Below are 27,222 nucleotides of genomic sequence, written 5' to 3'. Positions count from 1 at the left end.
GCCTGTATGAGTGTGATAGATAGCTTTATTATAAACATGGCATAAAATGTCATTTAAATACATCTGAAAAACACTAAAATATAATGAAAGTTTTATTATCCAGTCACAAAGAAATAAATATCTATACAAATTTATGTGACCAAACCACGACAAAATGAAATAATTCTTAACAAAAAAAAACGATAATAAGCACATATTTAGACCAAACATTAAAATTTCGGCCGAAACTATCAAAGTAACTTAAAAATGAACATTGAATATGAAGGTAAAACACGCTTTTTGATATTCCACAATATGCCATAGTAGGAAGTGAACGGATCCGAATATTGTGGAATATCGCGAGACGCTAAATGATGAAATAAATAGTTAAATCATAATGGCTTAAACCGAGTGACAACATTTTTAGCAACATCCACTTCTGCGTATGTTAGATTAGGTAACCGTAACAATAAAAAAAAACAAATAGAAATTCAGTCGATGGTAGATACCGCCGCCCGTTGATAAATGGTATTAACTGATGGTGCAGTAGATCCACGACTGATACCAACTCTTCACTTGTCCATGTCAGTCTCCGAATCCCTCGTCGGATTTACCAGGTGGCGTGTCTAGGTATATTTTTAATGCACGTTCTCTTCTGGGTGAATGTGTTTTCGTAGAAAATTTTCCTAACCTAATATTTTCTCTTTGGTGTATTTCCTTTCTTTCTTCGGGTGTTAATTCTTTTAACGGCTCTCTACTATCCCTGCACAAAAAATATATTCAAAACTGCAGTACTAAAATGTATGTAGGTATACATTAAATACTTAGACAAAAAGAATATCAAAACACAGTAAAAGACAAGCTATTATACAAGGAAAGAAGAAGCAAATGAAATGTGGAAAATATAAAATAGTAGTGAGAAACTAAAACAATAAGTAACATCAAATAATACTAGAAGAGAAATAAGTATACAGGGTCGCTATTAAGGATGGAATGAAAGTTCTCATGGTGAAACCGTTTTGAGATATAGACATGAAAATTCAAATGCTTCATTATGAAATTATTGCACATATTTTGAGGTTAAAGCATTTTTTTGGCATGGTTTTTCAGTGCGACCGCCATTTTGAATTTTTTTAAATGGCAACATAGCAACATATGATACGTAATTAGGAAGATTAATTCTTTGTCTTTCTTACAACCTTAAACATGTATGGTGTTAAATTAGGAAATAATACAGAAAAACTAGCAAAACGATACCATACACTTGGCTAGTTAATTACTGCACTTTAAATTAACGGAACATTAAAAATTAACAAACAAGTAATGAGCAGGTGTTTAATAAGTGACAAAAACAAAGTACGTATGGTTCGTTTCCTTACAACTATTGTATTACGTGAGAAATAAATCTGAAATTTGTGAAATATGGACAATCTGACAGTTTTTCTCCATTATCTTCTAATCTAACGCCATTCAAGATTAAGTAAGATTAGTAAGAGAAAAAAAATAAGCTTTAATGACGGATCACATGGCCTATATTGCCATTTAAAAAAATTTTTTAACCTCAAAATGTGAACGTACAGTGTAAGTGTACCGGGTGACCCAATCAGACTGTTCCTTGGCCATATCTCGAGAACTGTTCGTCATAAGACTTACGGGTAAAAAAAATTATTGGGTAAATCGGTCATGAAGAATCGCTGGAAAATATTTTCAAGTTCTAAAAATGACCACCAGAGGGCGTAACCGTCATTTTCAATTTTAAAATTACATTTTCTTTAAATTTCGCATAATAAACTAAACATTCTTTTTTCACATTTTTAAAGAGAACCAGTTTATCTATCATTTCAAAACTTAGTTATTTCAAAAAAAAGAGGGTGTGGGGCGTTCAATTGCAATAACCTGCTTTAACTTCTTATCCGTTTGACTGATTTTAACAAATTTGGTATAGTTGAAAAGAGCATTCCTTGGGCAATGACAATCAACCAAAATATAGTTAATTTAGTTGAATTCTTCTCCGCCAGGGGGCTAGTTTTGACACTGCCTCAAAATCCTAAAAAAATCAAAAGGAATGATTTGACTTTTTTTATGGAAAAGTAGCCAAATAACATCCAAAGAGGGCAGTTAAAACCGTTTTTAAAATCTCGTTCCTAACCTCAAATATTGGGAAAATGAATTAACTAATTAATTAATAAAAATGCTTAAATTGTATCTTAAACTGACTTTTTACATATTTCCCGTATTTGTCGATGGCGCGAAAGAAAAGTACCCTACACTTTTAGGTAGGCCTTGGAAAATTAAACAAATGAAACACGATGCATTATAAAATAATAACAGCCGTAATTTGTAATCTTTTCTAAAATGCAGATTTCTAACCAAGAAGCATTTCATATGCTGGCGATATATTTTGAGTATTTTCAAAATGTGACCATCGCTGCCCGCATCTTCTATTTGCGTTATCCGAATCGACCATGAACCATCGCCGCCAGATTCAGAACCATCCATTTCTGACCGTTTACAACTAGGAAATTGAAAACGAAGTGTGACATCTCAAAGGTTTTTTCGACCCTAGTATGACACAACCCATGTAGTGCCATCTGAATGTGAATTCCACTACAAGTATCCAATTTTAGACTATACCATTTATTATTTTTTGCGTATCAGAGGCACTTTGTGTTTTTTCGAAAATTCTTTGGGTACTTCAGAAGTTTTTTGGGGGAATTGCCTGGGCTAAAACTTCGTCCACTTAAAACCACAGTAGAAATTACATTAACTGAAGATCAGAGGAAGGGGGGGGGGGGCGTTTCGGATAACCAATCATATTTCAGCTTATTTTAAAATTATAAGTGAAACGAGCACAGGAAATGTAAAAATAAAGCCTTCAAAATGGAATTTCTTATACATAGATTAGTATGTACAGAGTGATTTACATTCATGGTCTGAGATACAGGGTGGATTACATGGGGCCAAAGTGTTCATTTTTGTGACTAAAAAAACGCCTTTAAAATTTTTGAAAAATCTTTAGATATCACCAAAACACTGAAATGTCAAATTTCGTTTTTTTCCCTAGTTTGAAGGTCGGAAATGGACGGTTCCCATTAGCAGTTCAAATGAATTTTTTTGGTCCTCTACCTCATTCCCTAAAAATCCAATATGGCGCCCACAAGAAGTAAGATAGTAGTGACCTGTAGCTTCTACATCTAGTGCAGGGGTCGGCAACCTGCAGCTCTTTTGATATAAAGTTGCGGCTCTCTGTATTTATCTAAAGAAATTAGTTCATTTGTTCGAAATTCGCCTTTTTAATTAATTTTATTTGTTTACGAAATCAAAAGTACACTTGCAGCAAATAATTATTTAATTTGTGACACTTGTTGACTTTCTGGTATTCTTTAGTTTTTTTATTATAGCAGCCTACTCCGATGTATAAACACATAATTAATTAATGATTAGGTACTTTTGCGAAAAATATTGAATAACATAAAAACTGCGGGGTTTAAACACAGGGCACCCCTTATAAACATTGAAGAGAACACAAAAGACAATCGAATAGCGAAACAAAATAGTGATAGTTCCATTTGAAAAAGAATAGTTATAGCACTTTGAACAAATGACATTGAAACAAGTAAAAATATGCAGGATGTTCTATTTAAAAAGATCAGTTATTTATTAACATCGTAAAAATGGGACACCCTGTACCTACATTCACAAATAATTTCTGTAGATCCGCAACCACCAATATTTTTTTCCAGGTATCAGCTATGTAAGAAAAACTGACACACTGTTGCAGGACCCTGTATATAGCCAAACACTATAATATTGAATCAAAAATTTTTTGTGCCTCTTTAAAAACTGGGAAATTTTGTAAATTGTAATTTTTGGCTCTTCCGTTTCAATAGGTTGCCGACCGCTGATCTAGTGTGTTATGAAAATTCTGACAACAGATTCAGAACCGTCCATTTAAGCTAGGGAAATGAAAACGAAATATGACAAGATTTTTCAAACGCATTTTTTTTAGTCACAAAAATGGGGCAACCCCATTTAACCTACAGTGTATCTATCACTGTTATGGAAATCCCAATTCCCAATGGTGAATCTCGAATTTGAACCACCCTGTACACTCGGTAAAATACAATGATTATTTTTTACAAGTACAATACTTTTAATTGAATCTTTAAAAAAACCTAAGATTTCTTTTGATTTTCGGTCACTGAGGGATTTGGTTACTAGTTTCAGTTAATAGTTTCTACTATACAGGGTGTTCCTAAATAAGTTGTAAATATGGAAGTGGTTAATTCTTTCTTCATATAAACATAGGTCCGCAAACGCTTCGTTACTCTTCTACAGGGTGTTAAAATTGAAACATTTTTAAAGTTTTTCCTTTATATCTCCTGTTGAATTTTATTTAAATTCTAACCTATAACATTTGCATCATAAACAAAACAGGCAATGTATTACCTACATTTGAGAGTATTTATTGCTTTAAAGGTAGGTATAATTCAGCTAGCGTATCAATTTTGATGGGATATTAGCTCTTTACCTGAGCACAATGTTTCCAAATTTTTCTTGTCATAAATTTACCCAAATTAAGTTTTGGATATAGCAATACTCCATTATTTATTAACCGAAGTATACATAATAGGCGTTCATTTAGGGAAAAAAAAGGTATACAACAAGTTAATGACTTAAGGAGCAGCTACAACGTCAATGACAGAAGGAGGATTATAGGAAGAGTATTAAGCAAAAGAAAAATGCAATTTCGAAGCGTCAATACTTACTTATATAGAAATACACTCCCATCTTGATACATACTATACGCCGCCCAATCTTCGGAATCGCTATTATTCAAAATCCATCCTGCATCATTATGGATATCGAGAACATTAATATCACAAGGAAAAGATCCCTTCAAATTGGCAACTTCGACGTATCTCTTGGGTATATCGAATTCTTTAGAGAGGGTGTTTTTCAATTCGTCTAACGTTGGCACGTCCAAAACAACCTCGTGAAAAGGCGTTAACATTAGTGTCGAGGGACACCACCTTTTCACGAAAAGACATATTTGGTTGCTATTAGTAACGGTCTCACCCTCGCCTAAATCTTGTAGGAATATCTCAAAATTGCTGGTTAAGTTTATATCGTCTCCGAATTTCTGATCATCAAGATACACCTTACACGGATTCTTCCAATTCTTCACGCGCAATCGGCTTTTATTGAACGCGATGTCGAGCATGTGCTGTTTCTTGGCCGCAAATAAAATCTCTTTCTTCACCTGGCCTACGGTTTGCCCTTTCGCGATGACCCATTCGAACAGAAACGTAAAAGATTCGCTATTTTCGGGTGTTAAATGAAAAATTTTACCCAAGTGTTCGTCTTTCCTTAAAACGCGCCCTAATTTAATAGCTATCTTATCGCCGTCCTTAACGCGACCCAACGAGTCTGTCAGACGGGACCATTCGATGTCGTGAGGATATTGTCTGTACACTTTAAAGTACTCCATGGACACACCGACAAACGGTTCTAAATGCTTCTTCAGTTTGGCCAAATTCATTCTTTTATCAACTTGTACTCTACACAGTCGAGTCTGCTCCATGTCGGAAAACGAATCCGAATTCAGGGTAGGCAATATGGTACCTTTGAAGAAATAGTTTGGGACTCGGGAAGGTCGCGAGCTATCCTGCACCTCTGCCCAATTCATTTCTTCTGAGGAAAGTCTAAATACTTCATGGTTGTAAGTATCCTCGGCCGGATCCGATGGGGACGCCATGTGTTGATCTACGGGCGAATTTGAGTGACTGGAAAGCAACGCCAAACATTCTCCCGGCGCATCTCCCACAAGCGTACGATCGCTATCACTCAAACTACTATCCTCACTATTACTATGATCGCCAAACGCCTCACACACGGGTTGCGGTGACGTTCGTAATCGATACGTTGAACTAAATTCATTTTTGTCTAAATTTTGATTTAAATCCAACGGCGGTATGGACAAAGACTCCAACGAAACTAAAAAAACAAAGATCAGAACGGGCAAACAACTCGCGAGAAATTACCTGTCTCAGTATCCGGATACGTGACATAAATGGTGACGATATGGACGTAACGATCGATGATTTTATTTAATTTCGAGATTACAAACGGTTTATCCAGATCTTCATCTAAAGCATTCGACACATATAACTTATAATCGTTACAACTCGGATCGAACCTCATCATTGCATTATCGTCTTCTAGGTAGTGAGGTTCGTTGCAGTACATTTCTTGAACCAACTGAAATTAATTTGTGACATAAAAATTTAAAAAATCAAAACTTTCAGGCATGAAGGAACAGGGTAAGCATCTTTTTCACTTGCTTGTAGGGTTATGAAATAAAAAATTGACCCTTAAAGCTACAACTAGGATATTTTGAAGCTCTTTCTTGAACGAACTGAAATTAATTGATATAAAAATTAAAAAATCAAAACTTTCGAGCAGTAAGGAGCAGGGTAGGAATCTTTTTTACTTGCTAGTCTGGTGACGAAATCAAAAATTGCCCCTTAACCTAGAACTAAGATATTTTTAAGCTCTTTCTTGAACCAAATCAAATAAACTTTTAATATCAAAATTAAAAAATCAAAACTTTCAAGCATTAAGGAACAGGGTAGGAATCTTTTTTTAATTGCTAGTCTGGTGACGAAATCAAAAAATGGCCCTTAAACCTAGAACCAAGATATTTTTAAGCTCTTTCTTGAACCAACTGAAATACTTTTAATATCAAAATTAAAAAATCAAAACTTTCGAGCTTTAAGGAACAGGGTAGGAATCTTTTTTACTTGCTAGTCTGGTGACGAAATCAGAAATTGCCCCTTAACCAAGAACTAAGATATTTTTAAGCTCTTTCTTGAACCAACTGAAATAAACTTTTAATATCAAAATTAAAAAATCAAAACTTTCGAGCATTAAGGAACAGGGTGGGAATCTTTTTTACTTGCTAGTCTGGCAACGAAATCAAAAATTGCCCCTTAACCTAGAACTAAGATATTTTTAAGTTCTTTCTTGAACCAACTGAAATAAACATTTAATATCAAAATTAAAAAATCAAAACTCTCGAGCATTAAGGAACAGGGTAGGAACCTTTTTTTTAATTGCTATTCTGGTGACGAAATAAAAAGTTGCCCCTTAACCTAGAACTAAGACATTTCTAATTTTCTAATTTCTAATTTTTGAACCAACTGAAATAAACTTTTAATATCAAAATTAAAAAATCAAAACTTTCGAGCATTAAGGAACAGGGTGGGAATCTTTTTTACTTGCTAGTCTGGCAACGAAATCAAAAATTGCCCCTTAACCTAGAACTAAGATATTTTTAAGTTCTTTCTTGAACCAACTGAAATAAACATTTAATATCAAAATTAAAAAATCAAAACTCTCGAGCATTAAGGAACAGGGTAGGAACCTTTTTTTTAATTGCTATTCTGGTGACGAAATAAAAAGTTGCCCCTTAACCTAGAACTAAGACATTTCTAATTTTCTAATTTCTAATTTTTGAACCAACTGAAATAAACTTTTAATATCAAAATTAAAAAATCAAAACTTTCGAGCATTAAGGAACAGGGTAGGAATCTTTTTTACTTGCTAGTCTGGCGACGAAATCAAAAATTGCCCCTTAACCGAGAACTAAGATATTTTTAAGCTCTTTCTTGAACCAACTGAAATAAACTTTTAATATCAAAATTAAAAAATCAAAACTCTCGAGCACGAACGAACAGGGTAAGCATCTTTTTTACTTGCTAGTCAAGGTACGAAATGAAAAATGCCCCTTAACCTAAAATTAAGATATTTTGAAGCTCTTTCTTAAACCAACTGAAATTAATTTTTGATATAAAAATTCAAATTAAAAATCAAAACTTTCGGGCATCGAGGAGCAGGGTAAGAATCTTATTTACTTGCTTGTCTGGTGACAAAATGAAAAAATACCAGTTAACCTAGAACTAAGATATTTTGAACCTCTTTCTTGAACTAACTGAAATTAATTTTTAATGTAAAAATTAAAAAATCAAAATTTTCGGAAATCAAGAAACAGAGTAGGAATCTTTTTTAGTTGAAAGTCCGGTTATGAAATGAAAAATTGCGCCGTAGCCTAGAACAACGATATTTTGAAGCTCTTTCTTGAATCAACTTCAAAATTAATTCTTAATATCAAAATTAAAAAATCAATTATACAGGACAATTCAAATTCGAGGGTCATCATGGAGATCTCGAGAGCTTGAGATAGATAGCTAGTTTAAATTTGGCAAAGTTGCGTATTTTGAAGCTTAACAAAATGCAGTTTTGAAACTTAAAAAATTCAGACTACGTTTGGAGATATCCGGAAAAAGCAGAAACTTTGCAAATTTTTTTTATTTTTTACTGAAATTATTTGTCAAATTTAAACTACCTATCTATCTCTTACAGTTCCCGAGATCCCCATGGTGGCCTTCGAATTAGAATCACCCTGTATATTATTATTATTAAAAACTTTCGGGCATGAAGGAACAGGGTAAGCATCTTTTTTACTTGCTGGTCTGGTTGCGAAATGAAAAATTGCTGCTTAACCAACCACTAAGACATTTTGAAGCTCTTTCTTGAACCAACTGAAATTGACTGAATTGTGCAGAGGTCTATTTAGATGTTTAACGTTTTTGATTAAAAACAAGGAAAAATTCACAGAAAATAACATTAAACTGTTATACGAATTTTCAACAAATTACCAACTGAAATTAAACAAATAAAATTCAGTAAGCCCTTCATTAAAAAAGTAAAAACACTTTTAATAAAGTTAGAACCCTATCACTTAAAACAGTATTTTAATGTTGTTTTAGAATCAGATATAACACCTTTTCGAATCCATTTTTCTTTATGTTTATGTGCACGTCTTGCATATGATGTCATATGTAAATATTATCAAAAATATCAACATTTTTACATAATTTTAAAAAAATCAAAACTTTCAGGTATGAAGGAACAGGAATCTTTTTTTACTTGCTAGTCCGTTTCGAAAAAAAAATGCTCCTTAATCTAGAACTAGGATATATTGAAGCTCGTTCTTGAATCAACTGAAATTAATTATCGATATAAAAATGAAAATTAAAAAATCAAAACTTTGGGCACAGATCTACACATACACAGATTGCTAACCTTATGCATTTTTTGGGAAACAAATTTAGGTATACTTAAAAGCGCCCTCTATTGCGGAGCAGTATAAACATGTACCCTTTAAAACTGTAATATGACGCTTATGGATTTATGCGTTAGATGTCGCTGAAACAAAATTAAAGTGCTAAAGTTTGCACAATTCGAATTCCTTAATATTATTATATTATTATTACAGTGGTATGATATGATAGGAGGTACGTTGAGCCATAATTGTTTAATTTAGCACTGGAGCTACTCATTCGTCGTAAGGGAGTTATTAACAGCGGGTCCCTGTGGTCACAGATACACAGGGCAGGTCCTTAAAGAACCGTGAAGGTTTTTTGAAGTTGGCGGAAACTATTTGCGGCTTTAAAGGTCTTGACAGATTGCTAACCGCAAAGGCATACTTACAAACTATGTATATCTCTGCCATCATTAACGTTACACTCTTTACCACGCCGATAAGATATAAGATAGGGAGGTTATTTTCGAAAAGTTGATAGTTTTCGAGTTGTAAGCACAAAACTGCTAAAAAAATATCTTATTCAACTTTTTTTGTATTGTTTTCAATGTTGCGTCATGAAATTTTGTTAGCAAACCTCAGATTCGGATTCAGCACCCCAAAAAACATATAGAATCAAATAAATCAAAACTACCCCACAACTTGCCTGGTAAAATACAATTAAACTGAATTATATGCACACTTTACCGCTTTAAATTTTTTGCAGCGACATCTAATGCATAAATACATAAGCGTCATATTACAGTTTTAAACGGTACATGTTTATACTGCTTCGCAATAGAGGGCGCTTTTAAGTATACCTAAATTTGTTTCCCAAAAAATGCATAAGGTTAGCAATCTGTGTATGTGTAGATCTGTGCTTTGGGTCATGAAGGAACAAGGTAGGAATCTTTTTTTACTTGCTAGTCTGGTGACGATATCAAAAATTGCCCCTTAACCTAAAACTATGGTATTTATAAGCTCTTTCTTGAACCAATTGAAATTAATGTTTAATATCAAAATTAAAAAATCAAAAATTTCGAGCATGAAGGAGCAGGATAAGAATCTTTTTACTTGCTAGCCTGGTGACGAAATCAAAAATGGCCCCTTAACCTAGAACTATGATATTTTGAAGCTCTTTCTTGAAACAACTGCAAATAATTAATAATAAAATTAAAAAATCAAAACTTACTGACATAAAGGAACAGGGTAGGAATCTTTTTACTTGGTAGTCCGGTGACGAAATCAAAAACTGACCCTTAACATCGAACTAAAATATTTTGAAGTTATTTCTTGAACCAAATGAAATTAATTTTTAATATCAAAGTTAAAAAATCAAAACTTACGGACATAAAGGAAAAGGGTAGGAATCTTTTTTTTTACTTGCTAGTCTGGTGACGAAATCAAAAATTTCCCCGTAGCCTAGAACTAAGATATTTTGAAGCTCTTTCTTGAACCAACTGAAATTAATTTTTTATATAAAAATTAAAATTAAAAAATCAAAACTTTCAGGCTTGAAGGAACAGGGTAGGAATCTTTGTACTTGCTAGTCCGGGGACGAAATCAAAAATTTCCCTGTAGCCTAGAACTAAAATATTTTGAAGTTATTTCTTGAACCGAATGAAATTAATATTTAATATCAAAATTAAAAAATCAAAACTTTCAGGCATGAAGGGACAGGGTAAGCATCTTTTTTACTTGCTAGTCCGGTTATCTAATGAAAAATTGCTAAATGCAGCTGGAAGAAGAACCACCAACTCCCTTTTAGGTGAGAAGAAAAATACGTACCTTAATTGTGTCTATGTCCATATTAAACATTTTTGCTAATCGATGTTTGACTTCTAAAACAGTTTCGCCTGGATTAACGTGAAAATTCACGGGGCCTTCCACCTCCTCAGTTTCTATATTAATAAGGCAAACCTTCATATTAACTCCACCAGACTTGAACACTTGAAATTCAGTTCCTATCGAAAGAAAACTATTAAAGTAGGAAATCCCTCGGGCGACGTTGACATACCGGGTTGTTTAATTTCAAGTAACCAGTCAACATGATAAATACTAACATTATAGGTAATATCACAGAACTTTAGGTTTTCACCTTCAAAACTGCAATCAATATACTCTTGATGTTTATTGTATATAACCAAACGACAATCCTCCACGGCCACTCCTTCTAGTTTGAAACGATGATGAGCATCCGCGACTGCTTCGGACAGGTAACTTTCATTAAAAACGAACAGCTTCGTATCGAGCAACATGTGCTGCGTTGGATGGTAACAATACACTTTTAATTTAAACATATCACTCTCCCGCTCCCTCGTGGCACGATCGTTCTCCTCCTTCTCTCTCATTTGCTGAAGTAGATTTTTAATGTGCAAAGGAAACTCGTCGACCGCCATCACGTGGCAATTTCGCTGCTTATCGATCTGCCTGTACATCAACATATACGCATTCGTACTAGAACTGTAAACACTAGAGTAGTAACCGCGCGTCGGGCCACCGCCGTATGTCTTATGTATATCGTCCTCCGTAATTCTACTCACTGTTTGGTCATTGAAACAAAGCCATTGGTTCTTTTGAAAGTCTTTGATGTAGGCGTAATAATGACCGCCGGTCGCGCTACCCGAGTGTATCATGATACTAAATAACTCGTACATGTAGGGGCCTTTGGCTTCTTCTCTTCTATTCTTCTCATTCTCGTGGTGATTACCAGAGCTCATGTCGATACCTACAAAATGAGCTTAATCAATTATCGAGGCACAAAGATTCAAAATCGATACCAACTCCAAATCTACAATTCTTTTCGCAAATGTAACACAACACAAAACTAGACCTAACCATTTGGGAAAAAGAGATGGTTCAATTTTCGGCCATTATCTCCCATTACAATGTTCACCACAGACCAGGACCAAATTTGGGCCCATACCTTTTGACTAGTGGCCCAAGAACAACAGAAGATTTAATAGATAATCATATAATAAACAACCTTCATTTGTTTAATTTTCCAAGGCCTACCTAAAAGTGTAGGGTCCTTTTCCAAACAATCTTTCGCGCCATCGACAATTACCGGAAATACGTCAAATAAGATACAATTTAAGCATTTTTATTAATTAATCAATTAATCTCATTTTACCCAATATTTGAGGTTAGGAACGAGATTTTGAAAAACGGTTTTTACAGGCTTCTTTGGATGTTATTTGGCTCCATTTTTATAAAGAAAAAGTCATATGTCATTCCATTTGATTTTTGATTTTTTTTAGAATTTTGGGTCATGGTGTCAAAACTAGCCCCCCTGGCGGAGAAACAGTCAACTAAATAAACTATATTATATACTATATATAGTTGATTCTTATTGTCCAAGGAATGCTCTTTTCAACCATACCAAATTTGTTAAAATCGGTCAAACGGTTAAGAAGTTAAAGCAGGTTATTGCAAAAACAATTGAACGCCCCACACCATCTTTGTTTTTTAAATAACAGAGTTTTTGTTTTTATGAAAATGATAAACAAACTGGTTCTCTTTAAAAATGCGAAAAAAGAATGTTTATTATGCGAAATTTAAAGAAAATGCAATTTTAAAATTTAAGATGGCAGTTACGCCCTCTGTAACAGATTCACATTCTCCAAAAAAAAGTGCTCATAGAAAGTGCCGACGGGAACCGCCCTTTTCCGACGGTTGAAAATGGGGAAGTATTGAAAATGAAAACAAAATTTGACATGAATAGTTTATTTTTAAATAAGCAGTAAAGACTGTCCAAAAGGATTAACCAAATCCAAAGACCTTGAATCGCCCCCTTAAGTCAGTTCCGCAAAGGTGAGTGACGTCACTGGACAACACCTGATAAATAAAATTACACAGCGGCATATGGCGGGAAATTTAAACACAATGTATCTTACCGTAACAAAACCTAATCAATAAATTGGGCAAAATTTATATCAACACTGCGGAATATGGGCATTTTATTCCTGTGCATAATCAAGAGCTCGAGTATTAGTTTCGAGAAATTGTAGTCAGTTTGTTTAGATTCGCGATTCATACGAACTGTTCTTGCACCAAATTTTGCTTTCACCACGAGGAGGCGGTCCAAAAAGTCAATTGTACTATCAAAGCGATTTGTGAAGCGGCATTTTCCAAGTAGAGATGGGCTGAATTTGACACCAGAAGAGAAAATATTACCCATGTCAATAACTTATTTTAAATTTGTATAACGTAGTGGTCGGTTATTTTTAAGGATTTGCATATTGTTCAAAGTAATTTTAATATTCCTAAAGGAATCAACCTATAAGAATTATTTGCATAGAACATATTTGGTATTGTTATTTATTAACAAGAATCGAATCCAAGCAAGGGATTTTGATTATTTTGCTTCATTGTTTTGAATTTAGCATTTAATAAATCAGTGATACCATTCCTTTGGTTGGAAATTTACCATACCAAACGGGACAGTGAATAGTACTGTATATTTTTGCTCTGTAATTTAAATTTAAACGAAATAAGATTCGGTTCTGAAGAGTAAATCGGACATTCATTCGCATTCAAGAGAGACGCATTATGCAGGCAAGGCGATGTACACGTAAATTTTTTTAAGTGGCGTCTAATTAGTTATATTTAGTGGAAAAAGTATTAAATACTGTTCCAAGAGTGCTTTTCCATACACATCAATCAACGAATAGAAACAATTTTTGGTCAACCAACCAGTTTAGAAGAGGTATTTACGTTGACCTACTTCCACGAGGATCGCCCCATTACATGGAAAACTTTTGTTGCTAACACGCTGATGAAGCATTTGCCATTCAAATTGAAGATTGCGACAGTATGTAAGATTAGGAGGCCTTTGTCGTCATTTCTACCTTTCCATAATTATGTTGGAAACCAGGATACTTTATCTGCATTTTCTTGTGACGTCACGGTTACATCGGCTGGTTTGAGATCAGGTACCTCTTGCATTCCACATATTTTAAATAAAATGAATTTTGTTGGCGTTTCTCCGAACAATTGTTTTTATAAGACTTTAGTCCGGTCAAAATAGGCACAAAAATAGGGATCAAATAACAAAAACTCCGACAGAGTGCCAAAAGTCCCCATAGATCCCATGTGTGTTAAGTTATTCAAGGTCAAAGGTCACAATTTTCAGTTTTTCCGATTTTGCTCGAAAACGGAAAGTTTTATGAAATATATAGCTCAGACAAATATTGTAAATCATAAAATTATCTACAAAAATGGTACTCGTACTTTTTTTCCTATCTTGTCTCCCTCCAAAATCGGTTTCTGCTCATCAACACTTGTATCGAGTATACTATCAGTTCAGACATGGTTGGGTAACAATCAACTGAATCCCGAAGACTGGTGTTGGAAATTAACAGATAATACTCTGGAACCCATTCAAATTATACTCCCACCTGCCCCAAAAAGCTTCTAGACATTATTTTTTGTAATTACGAAAAAGGTTGTAGTGCTAAATGTGGCTGTAGAAGAGTAGGGTTGTTGTGTTCAATCATCATGTAGTAAATACAGCATTTTCCCATAACATTCCGTCATTACAGATCGTGGAGTAGGCCTACCGAGGAAACCACGTTAAAAAAACCAAGTGCCACTACCTCACAGGTGGTGTGGAAATGCCTGCATATCGTGTATAACATAACTCCTTCAACTTTAAGAATGGCGATATCTTAGGAATGTGATTCTTAAGAAAATAACTGCGCCCCCCTACGCTGCGCCACTGGTTAAACTTAATAACACATTTTTAAAAACAAAAGAAGGTTCAAAATAAACTATAATTATGACGAATACGTAATTACAACAGTTGTTCAAAATGTCCGCCGTCTGCTAGTAAACAAGCTTAAAAACGTTGAAAAAAAAAGTGCCGGTCTGATCAAAACCTGGTAGAGAAACTTTTTATTCAGTTTTCGTTGTATAACACCATCCCACAGTCCGCGTGCGCGAATTTCGAAACACCCTGTATGTTTGATAGAGGTTGCCATTTTTGAGAAAAATCCAAAAAACCGAAAATTTGGCCCTTTTACCATTGAATCCCTTTTTTAGCACACATGGGATCTATGGGGACTTTTGTCATTTTATTTCTACCAGTGCATCCAAGGTCTCGACCAAAATTATAATGCAATTTATCATTAGAATATTCGATCAAATTGTGTATTGATTTAAGATAAGATTTATTTCAGTTAGGGAAATTACATGGAATTATTTATATTGGTTACATTGTAACCCATAACGTTTGCATCATAAATAAAGCAGACAATGTGACAGAATTGGTTGATTTAAAGATATAATTCAGGTAACGTATCGATTTTGATCTTGAGAGGATATTTAAATTTTGCGCATTATTTGACGTACCAATGGGGAAAATACACACCTTCATCATCATCCTGGCAGTTATCATCCAGTCCGTTGACGGTAGAAGACACTTCGTTATACTGGCAGCTCTCATCGTCCAAAGCGGAACCCGAATCCGTCGTGCTGCAATCATCACATTTAACGATGGTCTCCTCGATCGTCTCGTGCTCGATTACATAGTCAGCCGTCGGAACGAAAGAATTCAAATTAAGAATTTCCGGGAATACCACTCTGAAAGCGAACAATTTGCGTCACCTTCGTAAACAAACCGATACTCACTTGTCGTTCAGTTTAATTCGATGCATGGACGAATAGTCGAAATCAAACCGTTTCAAGTGGAGTGTGAGCAAATACGGGAATTTAATAAATTTAAGCCCTTTATGCGCATCACACTTTTTATTACACTTCTCACAATGATACTGATTATTGCCATCTAACGTTTCAGGTTGGACGAAGGCCCTTAACGCCTCTTCCACACTGTTATAGGCCACGTTACTACCAAAAGGCCTGACCGGAAGGGGGATATCCAGGAACGTGTCCTCCCTCGATTTTTCGGTACTGCACTCTAGACACTTGACGTAATCCAACATTTTCCCTTCGTAAAGATCATTAATGAGATTGGCCTGTTCGGTATCCTTGAATTTCTGCTCGAGAGCGTCGAACATCACTCGGCACAGTTCCTGAATGTCATGCTGTTGCCACGCCTCGCTTAAATCCCATCCGAAACTTTTCGTCAGTTCCGTAGTTTCCACTGCAGATTTCGTAGACGTCTACAATATTAGAATGACATTAGCAACACAGGTATTCAAAACAAAATTCGTGGTGATTTAAGATAATTCAGCCGGTTTAACCGGGTTGGTAGATTTTGCTATGGTTACAATTACTGCGACAATTGTTTCTATGGTGATTTCCGCCAACACCCTAAATCCCCATTATTAACATAAATCATATCTGAACAAGAGGATGAATTTTTGGCGAAATTTGGAGATCTCCCAATCTCTCCAATAAAATTGTGTATTTTATTGCGCATTATCATTAATATTTTCATGAAAATGATGTTTTCAATGGAAAAATCTGTAATATTTAAAAAAGGAACAATATTTTTTGTGACAGGTAAGTCGTAGAGACAACCAAACAAAAATTTCAATTTGGCTCAAAGGACCAATTTCAGATGTCGTCATACAGCCATGGTCAAATTTTTTTAGGAACTTGTCTGTATAACTGGACGGAACGCAGACACACAGCTTTGGCTTCAGTGACTGCTCCTCCTTGTCCTGAATTGTGATTTTCAAGACTTCCTTTACATTTTTCTTTCCTTGTTCACCCATAATGAATTTTCAACTCTTGGAACTTTATCCAAAAATGATCACACATAAAGAGTCTCTCCAGCCAGTTCCTAAATAAGACTTTTTCATTATTAAGTTGGCTACAGGGATCCTCTAAGAAGTGAAAACCGTTCGCAGTAACACCCTGTACCTAAGTCCTCTCTTTACATTAGTTGAAATATGACCTTTGCCCAAACATAACATTACTGAGTGTAAGTGTTTGGAATAGTAGTCCAGTCATATTAGGATATTATCTTAGAAATAATTCCCTAAAATGGGTTACTACCATCAAAGTCGGACGGATTTTGGGTTATAGTGTCAAAACTAGCCCCCTGGCGGAGAAGGATTCAACTAAATTAACTATATTTTGATTCTTGTTGCCGAAGGAATGCTCTTTTCAACCATACCAAAATTGTTAAAATCGGTCAAACCGTTAAGAAGTTAAAGCAGGTTATTGCAAAAACAATTGAACGCCCCACACCATCTTTGTTTTTGAAATAACTGAGTTTTTGTTTTTACGAAAATGATAGATAAACTGGTTCTCTTGAAAAATGTGAAAACAGAATGTTTAGTTTATTATGCGAAATTTAAGGAAAATGCAATTTTAAAACTTAAGATGGCAGTTACGCCCTCTGGTGGTCATTTTTAGAACTTGAAAATATTTTCCAGCGATTCTTCATAACCGATTTACCCAATCATTTTTTTACCCCTAAGTCATACGACGAACGGTTCCCGAGATATGGCCGAGGAACAGTCTTATTGGGTCACCCAGTACATACGGACGGAAAAAAATTTTATTCTTTAAAAGTTGTTTAAAATGATCTAAAACGTCTACATTTGATGAAATTTGGACATGTCCAAAAAACGGCTATCGCGCTAGGAAGCTAAAAATCAACACCCGCGCATGCGGCCATCTTGAAAAATGGCGGCTTATTTTCATTTTTTTACTATATTTCATTAAACGGAAATACAAAAATAATTTTAAAATTAAAGAACATAAAATACATAATACGATCTAAATACAAAAGGCCTTATTTTATGACTAAAAAGCTCATATAAATGTAGACCCGAAAACGCTTCGCTACCGATCTACGGGGTGTTCTAATTTCATTGAACACTAAAAGTTAAACCTAAATTTTGGTGTAGTCGAGTTTTGGTAAAAAAGGAAGGTTATACACTGCCTTTTTTTAAGGCCCGAAAAAAAAATTGTCTCAGATCGACCCGGAAAAAAAAGTTTCTTATAGAATGTGGCCTGTAGAATCCATAATTTCAAACAGTTCCAAGATTGGGCTACTAGTTCAAAAGTTACAGCCCTTTGAATTTTTTTTCGAAATTGGTTTCTAGTCTAGAATTTTTGATTGAGAAGTCTGATCGAAAAAGTACGAATTGTTTTGGATTCTACGCACCAAAATTAATAAGAAAAAATGTTTTCCCGAGAAATTTTGGTGCAGTCGATTTTTGGTAAAAAAGGAAGGTTATACACTGCCTTTTTTGAGCCCCGAAAAAAAATTGTCTCAAATCGACCCGGAAAAAAAATTTTCTTATAGAATGTGGCCTGTAGAATCCATAATTTCAAACAGTTCCAAGATTGGGCTACTAGTTCAAAAGTTACAACCCTTTGAATTTTTTTTCGAAATTGGTTTCTAGTCTATAACTTTTGATTGAGAAGTCTGATCGAAAAAGTACGAATTGATTTGGATTCTACGCACCCAAATTAATAAGAAAAAGTGCTTTCCCGAGAAATTTTGGTGTAGTCGATTTTTGGTAAAAAAGGAAGGTTATACACTGCCTTTTTTTGAGCCCCGAAAAAAAAATTGTCTCAGAACGACCCGGAAAAAAATTTTCTTATAGAATGTGGCCTGTAGAATCCATAATTTCAAACAGTTCCAAGATTGGGCTACTAGTTCAAAAGTTACAGCCCTTTGAATTTTTTTTCGAATTTGGTTTCTAGTCTATAACTTTGGATTGAGAAGTCTGATCGAAAAAGTACGAATTGTTTTGGATTCTACGCACCAAAATTAATAAGAAAAAGTGTTTTCCCCAGAAATTTTGGTGTAGTCGATTTTTGGTAAAAAAAAGGAAGGTTATACACTGCCTTTTTTTGAGGCCCGAAAAAAAAATTGTCTCGGATCGACCCGGAAAAAAAATTTTCTTATAGAATGGGGCCTGTAGAATCCATATAATTTATAAACATACGCAAACACAAGATACAACTTCAAAACTGTCAAGACTAATAAAAACAAAGAGTTTAATTGTCAAGATTTTCCTTGGCTCAGGTGCCAGAGCTATACGCTACCGAATGCAAAAAGGATGAACTAAATAACTTGAACACTGTAGAAGCAGTTAAGGCCTCGGACAGACAGACGGACAGAGAAAATGGCTGCAATAACGCACCCAACTTCTTTGGAAAATGCGCTAAAAAATTCAGGAATTCAGGATTCAAGAAAACATGAAATCTAGCATGCCGTGTGCTGTCAGGATGTGCGGTGTTTGTTATGTTACAAAGAAAAACTACATTTGTTCAATGTTCCGTTTTGAAGATTTACTTTTGCGTGATACGATCTCCCCCAGTAACGCAACAGACACCGCGCATCCTGACAGCACACGGCATGCTCTAGCGTTTCATAAGTTTTCTAAATATTGAATCAAGAATTTTTTGTATATCAACCATATACATATTTTTTGTTGGGAGCGATACGGGCAGTTTCAATGTGCAATTGGATAGATCGTAATGTCACACATAAAATTATATTTGACAAATTTTTTGTATCTCGCCCAATAAAAGAGATATGAGCCGACCCTCAACGCACTGTATAATGTTGTACAAACGATATTTTGGCCTTAGCACCAGCAGTAATAATGGAGCACTCTGTATGAGGTATAATTTCAATTTTTAAGTGCAAATCTGGTGGTTTATTTACGAATAAACACAAAGTTGGTTTATTTTACTTGAAATTGTATACGTGTTTATTTTTTTTTCACTTTTATAGTGTTTAGAAATGCATAATTTTTGTTTAAACTTTATCGCTTTACAATTGTTCAATTTAGATAAGGTGTTAGATCTAAGACACATCTGGTCAAATTTGCGCGTTATATTTGGTCGTTGCGATAAAGAATGTTACTGTCGACCGAAATTTAATTAATGCACGTGTTCTTTCCTTCCTGATTACAGAATGCAGGTGTTCTTCATGTTCAACCGGAAATCGACTCTTGTTTTTCGAATGCAATTCGTATGTTTTTTAAGATATTCGAAAAGAACAATCAATCTCCTGTACGAGAACATAAAATAAGCATCATTCGGTTGATATACAGAAAAATGGATAAATTCAGGATTCAAAAAAACTTATGAAATCTAGCGCGCCGTGTGCTGTCAGGATGCGCGAACTTGTTTTCTAAGTTTTCTAACGAGTGAATTTCTCCATTTTTTGTGTATCAACCACATGCATATTTTATGTTGTCAGGAGTGATACAGCAAGTTTCAATATGAGAACGGGTCGATTGTAATGTCACATCGTATTTCGCGAAATAAGAGATATTGAGATGACGCTCTTACCTTGAACGCACTGTATAATGTTGTGCAGACAATATTTTGTCTTTAGCACCAAGAGTCATAATGGGGCACTCTGTATGTGTTATAATTTCTAATTCTAAGTGTAAATTTGATGGGTTTTTTACAAATAAACAATAAATTGGTTTATTTTACTTGTATTTGTATCTCAGTGTTCCTTTTAGAAATGTTTGTAAATGCATAATTCTTGTTTAAATTTTATCGGTTGGTAACTGTTCAATTTAGACAAGGTTAGAAGTAACACAAATATGGTCAAATAAATTTACGTGTTGTATAAACGTTTTCTTTGGACGTCGCGATAAGAGTGTTACTGTCAGTCGAAATTTAATTAACGCACGTGTTCTTTCCTTCTTTTGCTGATAACAGAATGCAACAAACTTGGGTATTTTCTGTTTGTACTGACAAAAAAAAAATAATAATTGGCTTCACACCATAGAACAGACGAAAGTCTTGTTTTGAAACTGAGCATGGGCGCCATTTTTAGTACAAAAAATAATGCAATCGCATTTGAACCGCAAACTGCAAACGTCAGCGAATGTCGCTGATTAATCATGCACTTTGCTGTTGAAATGCAGGTTTTTTTTACCTGTAAATTTAAAAATAACCGCTGCAGTTGAAAGGGTATAGATTTAGCTTCGACATGCCCATCGAACTCCCACTTGTACAGCGCGTTGCGAAATTCGGGCGTCATGTACAAAGCTTGCAGTAAACTGTTAAGGTAGCAAGTCATGGCTTGATTGACGAGGCCGACATAATTGAACGACTCCCGAGCCGATCGAAAATTAAGGATGTACGGATTGTAATCTGGATAGTCGATACTCATAAGCGCAGGCGGATGTTCGGTGGAGCTGCTCGGTAACTCTCCGGTCGTCGGACTGGCGGACGCGCCGAGCAACAAGTCGTCGTCCGTCGCATCGTTTACGACCAAAGTCATATTTTTCTGGTTCTTTAACGCGCTGATGATCAAACAGTTTCGGACGCCTTCCTCGAATACCACACCAATTTCACCTAACGTTTTATCCTTGTATTGATTTAAAATGATCTAGGAGGGAAAAATTGAACTGGCATCATTCTAACCTCGCATATATATATACTTACGGTATCTCCCGTTTTGTGGTTTTGAATGATCAATTCGAATTTGTCGGGCGAGTAGTGAAAGTCGTAGCCGACGTCGGTAAATACGGACGCGACAGTTTTCGAGGGAGTCAACTTTATGATCGACTGCCTTTTTGGTCCTTCGCCTATTGTATCTTTAATCGACGCCTCGATAGCACGTTCGACGATGGGCGGTATGCCCTCTTGTAGTGACTTTATGTTCATCCTTCTGGGTTTTGGTTGGCCGTATTCTAGTTCAACATCACTGTAAAGCCAAACCATTTCTCCTAGTAAATGGAAGAAAAAAAAAAGGAAGCTATCACACACAAGCAAACACAAACAGTAGCAGCAACGACTTGTTTAAAGGTGTAGTGCTTGACCCCAGACCCATTCGTATGAACTGGGGTTCAACTCATGAAAATCATATTGCACAGTATTGTTCAACAATTTGAAAAGTTTCGTGTGTGGGATTCGGCAAGTACATAAGTAAAAAATGGGTGGGAGAGAGGGATTCTTAGCCAAACTTTCGAGGCGTAACTGCGTAAGTAAGCGCGACAATTTCTAGAAATCGGAATGGACGGGGTTAATTCTATATACTATTATGGCAAAATAGTTTTTCTGACCTGGAGAAGTTATTCGACATACGAGGCCGGTACTTCCGGAATATGTAGCCGTTAGGGGTGCGCACATTTCGAATTTTTTTGTCCCGCGCGACCGTCCGGGGAGGGAGCAAAGTACATTTCGGAGGTCGTTTTTAGGTAAAATTGCGAGTTTAAAAATTCGTAGAAGGCGAAAGAGGGGAGTCCGTGCTGTGTACGAACTGCGCTGAAGTAGCGCGACGCGCATCACGTGTCGGCAAAATTAGAGGGCCGTAGAAGCCTAAAAAAGGAGGAGGGGGGGGGGGGGAATCGACAAAATTCCAAAGCGCTCTTCTCAAAAAATTAAAAATAAATTGTATTTTTATTTATTATTATTATTATTTATTTTCACCATGTGTGATATATCGTTGTAATGAGAAAAAAAGACGTAATCTCAAAATGTGAAAATTCCCCATAAGAAACTAAAGCTGCCACGTGTTTCTCCGTCATCTTGAAAGTTATTAAAAACAGGAAGCCATATTTGAAATCTCCATTAAAAAGTGTTCGAATAATGTCTTAATTATAAATGTCTACTACGATTAGTTTATCATAAAAAAAAGAAAAGAGAAAATCAGAAATTTTCGTTTTTTTGCGACATCTTCAAAACTATTGAAGATATTTCAAATTTCTTTTCAGATTCTTATTCAGTACGAAAGTTGGCAACTTTGCCGCCATTTAACCAACTTTCTACCTCTCAAGATAAGTGAGATCCCCATAGTGGCACTTGAAAAATGGACACCGTGTATAACTGATCAGATATTTTTGTTTTATAGCATTTATGTCAAATTGACAAACAATATGTTTGAATGAGTGGTCTAGGCCGCTCTTTAACCGCAAGGGTAAATCAAGTGATCATTTAACTACACGGGTAGCTAAAGTGAAACATATGATTGTGCATTCTAATGACATATGTCGTTCTTATTTCAAATAGGACGCGAAGCACGGTGTAAAATGACGTGACAATGCCGTTTTTATGGAAACGACCACATGAGCAGAACCTAAGCTTGCTATTTTTGATTTAAATTTAATTTAGAATTGTTAGAAGCTTTACAATGATTTATCTCGTGAAAATTAAATCACGCAATGTTTAAAATATCCCTTTATCGTCCTATATAATAAATGACTATTACAGCATGCATTTTTGCTAAAAAATCTGTGTTTCAAACACTGTGTGGCGCCAAATACGAGTGGTATGGTATCGTACATTGTCACAATGTGTTATCTCATTAATTCCGACAAAATATAAAACATGTGTGGTCGTAGGTTGCGTTGCGTGCGCCACGTACGTCTCAATGTACGCTTCGGAATGCAAAAGATCCCTCTTTCATACCGCTGTCAAATTACGAGTATATAAAATTCGGGAAGGGAAACCCGGATTTTCCAGTTACCACAACAAGCGCGTGCAAAACTGCTAAAAATACAACAATTTCTCAGTTCCCCGATCTGAGACTTGGCTCAAACAACATACTAATTGAGCGCGTTTCATACGACATCAAGCACAGTCCAATCAAGCGGCGTTCGCTGCACCTCTAATTACCCAGCTGCAATTACGTCGAGTTAAAATTCCTAAATTCAGAAGTCCAATTATTTATATTATGCTGTGTTATCGTCGTACGCTTCGGCGTCCTTAAGCGAGTAACACAACCCACGGCCGAAGTGTACGAAAATAATGCAGCATTACGACTGACCCAAAGTTTAGAAGAAATAATTGGACTTCTGAATTTAGGAATTTTAACTCGGCCAATTAAGTAAGCGTAATTACCGGTAGCTAATTAGAGATGATGCAGCAGACGTCGCTTGGTTGGAGTGTGCTTGGCGCACGAACTTATAAATTAAGATGGACTGTAAATGCTGAATTGACAAATGACACCTACATGGGGGCAGCCATGATGTGCACTCACTTGGCGCGAAATTCAAATCAACTAATAAACAAGCATTAACCTCACGTGTTCCAAATAAATTACTGTGACACATGTCATTTTCCAAGGCTGCAATAGTCTCAAAACTTGAGCACTAGGAAAATTCCCCTAGAAAATAACTAAAACGGCGCACATCATGGCCGCGCCCATGCTTGGGCCATTTCTACCTCTATGCAACTGTTTGATCAGCAGTCCATCTTAATTTATAAGTTCGTGGTGTACATGCTCGTCTCATTTCCATTTATTAACTGCATATACCTACTGACCAATCGTTCATATTTCCAGTAAAATCGCAGGACAAATAAGAAAGTTACTTCGGCGCATGCGCATAAACTTTTTTTTACTGTAGCGCATTCAACTCTGTAATTGTATTAAAGAGTCTGTTATGGCGATCATTTTTTTGGACTGTAAGGGCGTTTTACTTGTGGAATACATGACAAAATCGACCAAGACGACAAAACTCATTGCCAACAACCTGCTACAATTACAAGGTCCACAATACTCGTCATGTTCAAGTCATTATCGCAAACCGTGGCCTCACACAATTACCGCATTAACCTTACAGTCCAGATTTACCACCATACAACTTCTTTTTGTTCCAACATTTAAAAAAATGCCTCAGAGATCGCAAATTTGCCTCAGATGATGACCTGAAGTGCGGACTAAACGTATAGGTAGACAAATTTTAAAAAAAGTTCACGTAGTTTATCCAGCGGATAAAAAAAGTTATAGAAGTGCTTACACAAATACGTTATTAACTAGAATTATCTCAATGATATGAATAGAAAATATAAATGAAGATTACTAAACTAAGCAAAAAATTTTAATAAAAAAAATTCAAAAAATTTAGAATATCGCAAAAAATTAGAAAATTAAAGAAGAGAAAAATAAAGATAATTTTATAAAAAAAGAACCAAAACAAGAAACTGAACTTGGAGTTCAAAAATTCTTCAAAAAATTAGAAAAAAAACTCCCCAGAAGTGGATGGAAGATTTTTTTATCTTTATGTTTGAGTGGGCGGGGTTTCAGCCAAGGCTGCTCTGCCAACCCAAGCCACTATACATTTACAAATATCCAAGCTGGAACCCGGATTCGAACCAGGGACTCTTAACACAGCAGTCGAGCTTTCACTTTATGGTGAGAAGTCCAAGACAAAAAAACCTCATGAACGAAGTGAATCAGAAGCAGAGAGAACTCAGACTTGATTATTCCTTAAATAAACTTTTCATATCGGTAATTAAATGCACATACAGAATTTCTAGGCTCTTTTCGAAAAAGTAAGATTACAATTTGTGTATTTCTTCTCTAAAACAGTCCTGTGGGTGGTATTTCACCCCTCACTTACAAAACTTCCACACCCAAACATGAATTTGAACATTACCACCTTAGATTAAGCTTGTCGCCTCATCAAAATTACCCAAAAACCGAAATTTCCCACCTTCTAGCAATTTGCTATTAAATTTGTATCCTTTTTGATGGGTCAAACTCGAACGAATGTGGTACTAAAAAATACTAAATCAGACAGGTACCTATTGCAACACTGTGCAAGACACTACACCCTTAAAAAATCGCTTATCTCTCATGCTTAATAAAATATCCCCATTTATTCTGTTTTAAAACTAAGTATGATAACTGATAACAGTTGTATTTATGTGTAAAATCAGAAGTGGAGATATTCCATTTGAAAATAGCCAGAAGCCTACATGCGGATGCTTTCCACCACTAAACCTGCACCGAAGATGCATTCAAAAAGCAGTAAAATAAACAAAACACATTAACATAACAAATTCTTAAAAAGGAAATGTGGTAAAAGTTTATTTGTAGGTACAAAATGTAAACAAAATACAGTGCAGTGCTTAGAAAGCGTGAGATGGAACCTACACAAGTAACAACAAGGACTTTAACTCTCTCTCAACAAAAATTTAAGTTTTGGCTATCGTTCAAAAATTGGTTTAACGTAACCGACAGCACACTTTGAACAATTCAGAGAGTATTAGATGAGCACAGCTGGACGAAAGCCAAAATTAAATTTAGAAAGACATGTGTGGGGAAATATATTGCGATTAGGGCTAAAGGACTTATAAAATTAATAGATTACTAATCGTAAACCCACAAGAAGTACTTACCAAAAGTATTACTAACCGAAATTTCTTTAAAGTGCACGCGAAGAACCTAAAATAAAATAAATCACAATCAGCATAAAGTTGTACCGCTTAAGGCCGATTTTACAGAGACAGGGTTACAAAAAAAATTTTCAACATTTAATGACAAGAGTGATAAAAGGTGCAACTACGTCACAATTACAAACATGCAGTGCTTTTATCTATGCAAGGTGAATGTTGTGGTATTTGTTTCGCAATTACCCAGCGTTTATTTAATTTGTTATCGATCGCAAATACTCACCGAAATTAATGTAACATGTGCTAAAATTCACAAAACGCCATTTTTACATCCTTAACTCCACCATTACTTCACCGAAAGTGGCCCTTCTCGTTCAAGTTGATCGCGTGTGGCAACACTGCTCGTGGCGGGAAATAACGTAACGAGCAAATCCCAATAGAAGATTAAAAAAGTCACGTATTAAATTTTGCTCTTAGTGCAAAAAAATAAGGAAAAGTTAAAATAATATATTTGGAAAATTATGTCATTGTCAGTGGCGTAGCAATCCTGGTCGCATTACCATAAGCGTGCGCCAAGCATCGTGTCACAAATGTAGTATAACGATCGGGCGTTTACGAATATTTATTATTTAATAAATCCGTCATTCCTATTTGTTCAATTTAAAGGTAATGAGCGATTCAAAAAATGTAGCGTAATAGTTGACGGTGATAAAGTGTTTATCGTGAACGAACCTCAATACACTTGTCAGGCAGACCTGTCAATTTATTTTTTTAAATATTGTCAGTCGATTAATTTTTGACGTTTTCGTCAAACGTTTTGCTTAGAAGTATGTCGAGTCAATTTGCCACGTAACAACATCCCGAGTGCGTAGACAAAATGGCTGAACCGATTGGAACCAAATTTGGTACACATATTCTCAGTTTTAGACATAAAAGGGCAGAATCGCGCATGCGCAGGTGGTATCTGTGATAGCCACAGCAAATTTATCCCTTTAGCTGTAAGATGTTGCCTATACCAGAGACTCTAATCAGTCTCTAGCTTAAATCGTAGGTGTATGTAATCCATATATTGATTCCTGAAG

At 35.4% G+C, this 27,222-nt stretch overlaps 1 protein-coding gene across 4 annotated transcripts; it reads right to left on the bottom strand.

The window, feature by feature from the left end:
• Window positions 1–7: 7 nt before the first annotated feature.
• LOC116174732 (ubiquitin carboxyl-terminal hydrolase 47) lies at window positions 8–26,584 on the bottom strand. Of its 4 annotated transcripts, none has more exons than XM_031492701.1 (11): window positions 26,424–26,584; window positions 26,147–26,192; window positions 21,467–21,750; window positions 20,955–21,410; window positions 15,755–16,245; window positions 15,495–15,706; window positions 11,142–11,852; window positions 10,913–11,088; window positions 6,024–6,240; window positions 4,749–5,976; window positions 8–742 (listed from the first exon to the last, which is right to left on the bottom strand). In XM_031492701.1, the coding sequence occupies exons 3-11, from the start codon at window positions 21,743–21,745 to the stop codon at window positions 565–567; spliced, it is 3,948 nt and encodes a 1,315-aa protein (XP_031348561.1). In that variant the 5' UTR covers window positions 21,746–21,750; window positions 26,147–26,192; window positions 26,424–26,584; the 3' UTR covers window positions 8–564. The 4 variants fall into 4 exon arrangements, with proteins under 4 accessions (XP_031348561.1, XP_031348562.1, XP_031348563.1 ...); XM_031492702.1 differs by having other exon boundaries at window positions 21,467–21,728; XM_031492703.1 differs by having other exon boundaries at window positions 21,467–21,714.
• Between the last annotated feature and the right edge of the window lie 638 nt (window positions 26,585–27,222).

The sequence above is a fragment of the Photinus pyralis genome, unplaced genomic scaffold (assembly GCF_008802855.1).
Source record: "Photinus pyralis isolate 1611_PpyrPB1 unplaced genomic scaffold, Ppyr1.3 Ppyr1.4_LG6, whole genome shotgun sequence".
Lineage (NCBI taxonomy): Eukaryota > Metazoa > Arthropoda > Insecta > Coleoptera > Lampyridae > Photinus > Photinus pyralis.
Note: the sequence above shows the minus strand (reverse complement) of the source record. Positions and strands in the feature narration are given on the sequence as shown.

Excerpts from the sequence above, each read along its gene's own strand:
- LOC116174732 (XM_031492701.1), bottom strand. The coding sequence starts at position 21,745 with ATGGTTTGGCTTTACAGTGATGTTGAACTAGAATACGGCCAACCAAAA. Across the intron at positions 11,853-15,494 it reads CTGCCAGGATGATGATGAAG|GTATCGACATGAGCTCTGGT; the intron begins GTGTGTATTTTC and ends CTCATTTTGTAG. Across the intron at positions 6,241-10,912 it reads TGGACATAGACACAATTAAG|TTGGTTCAAGAAATGTACTG; the intron begins GTACGTATTTTT and ends AATTAATTTCAG.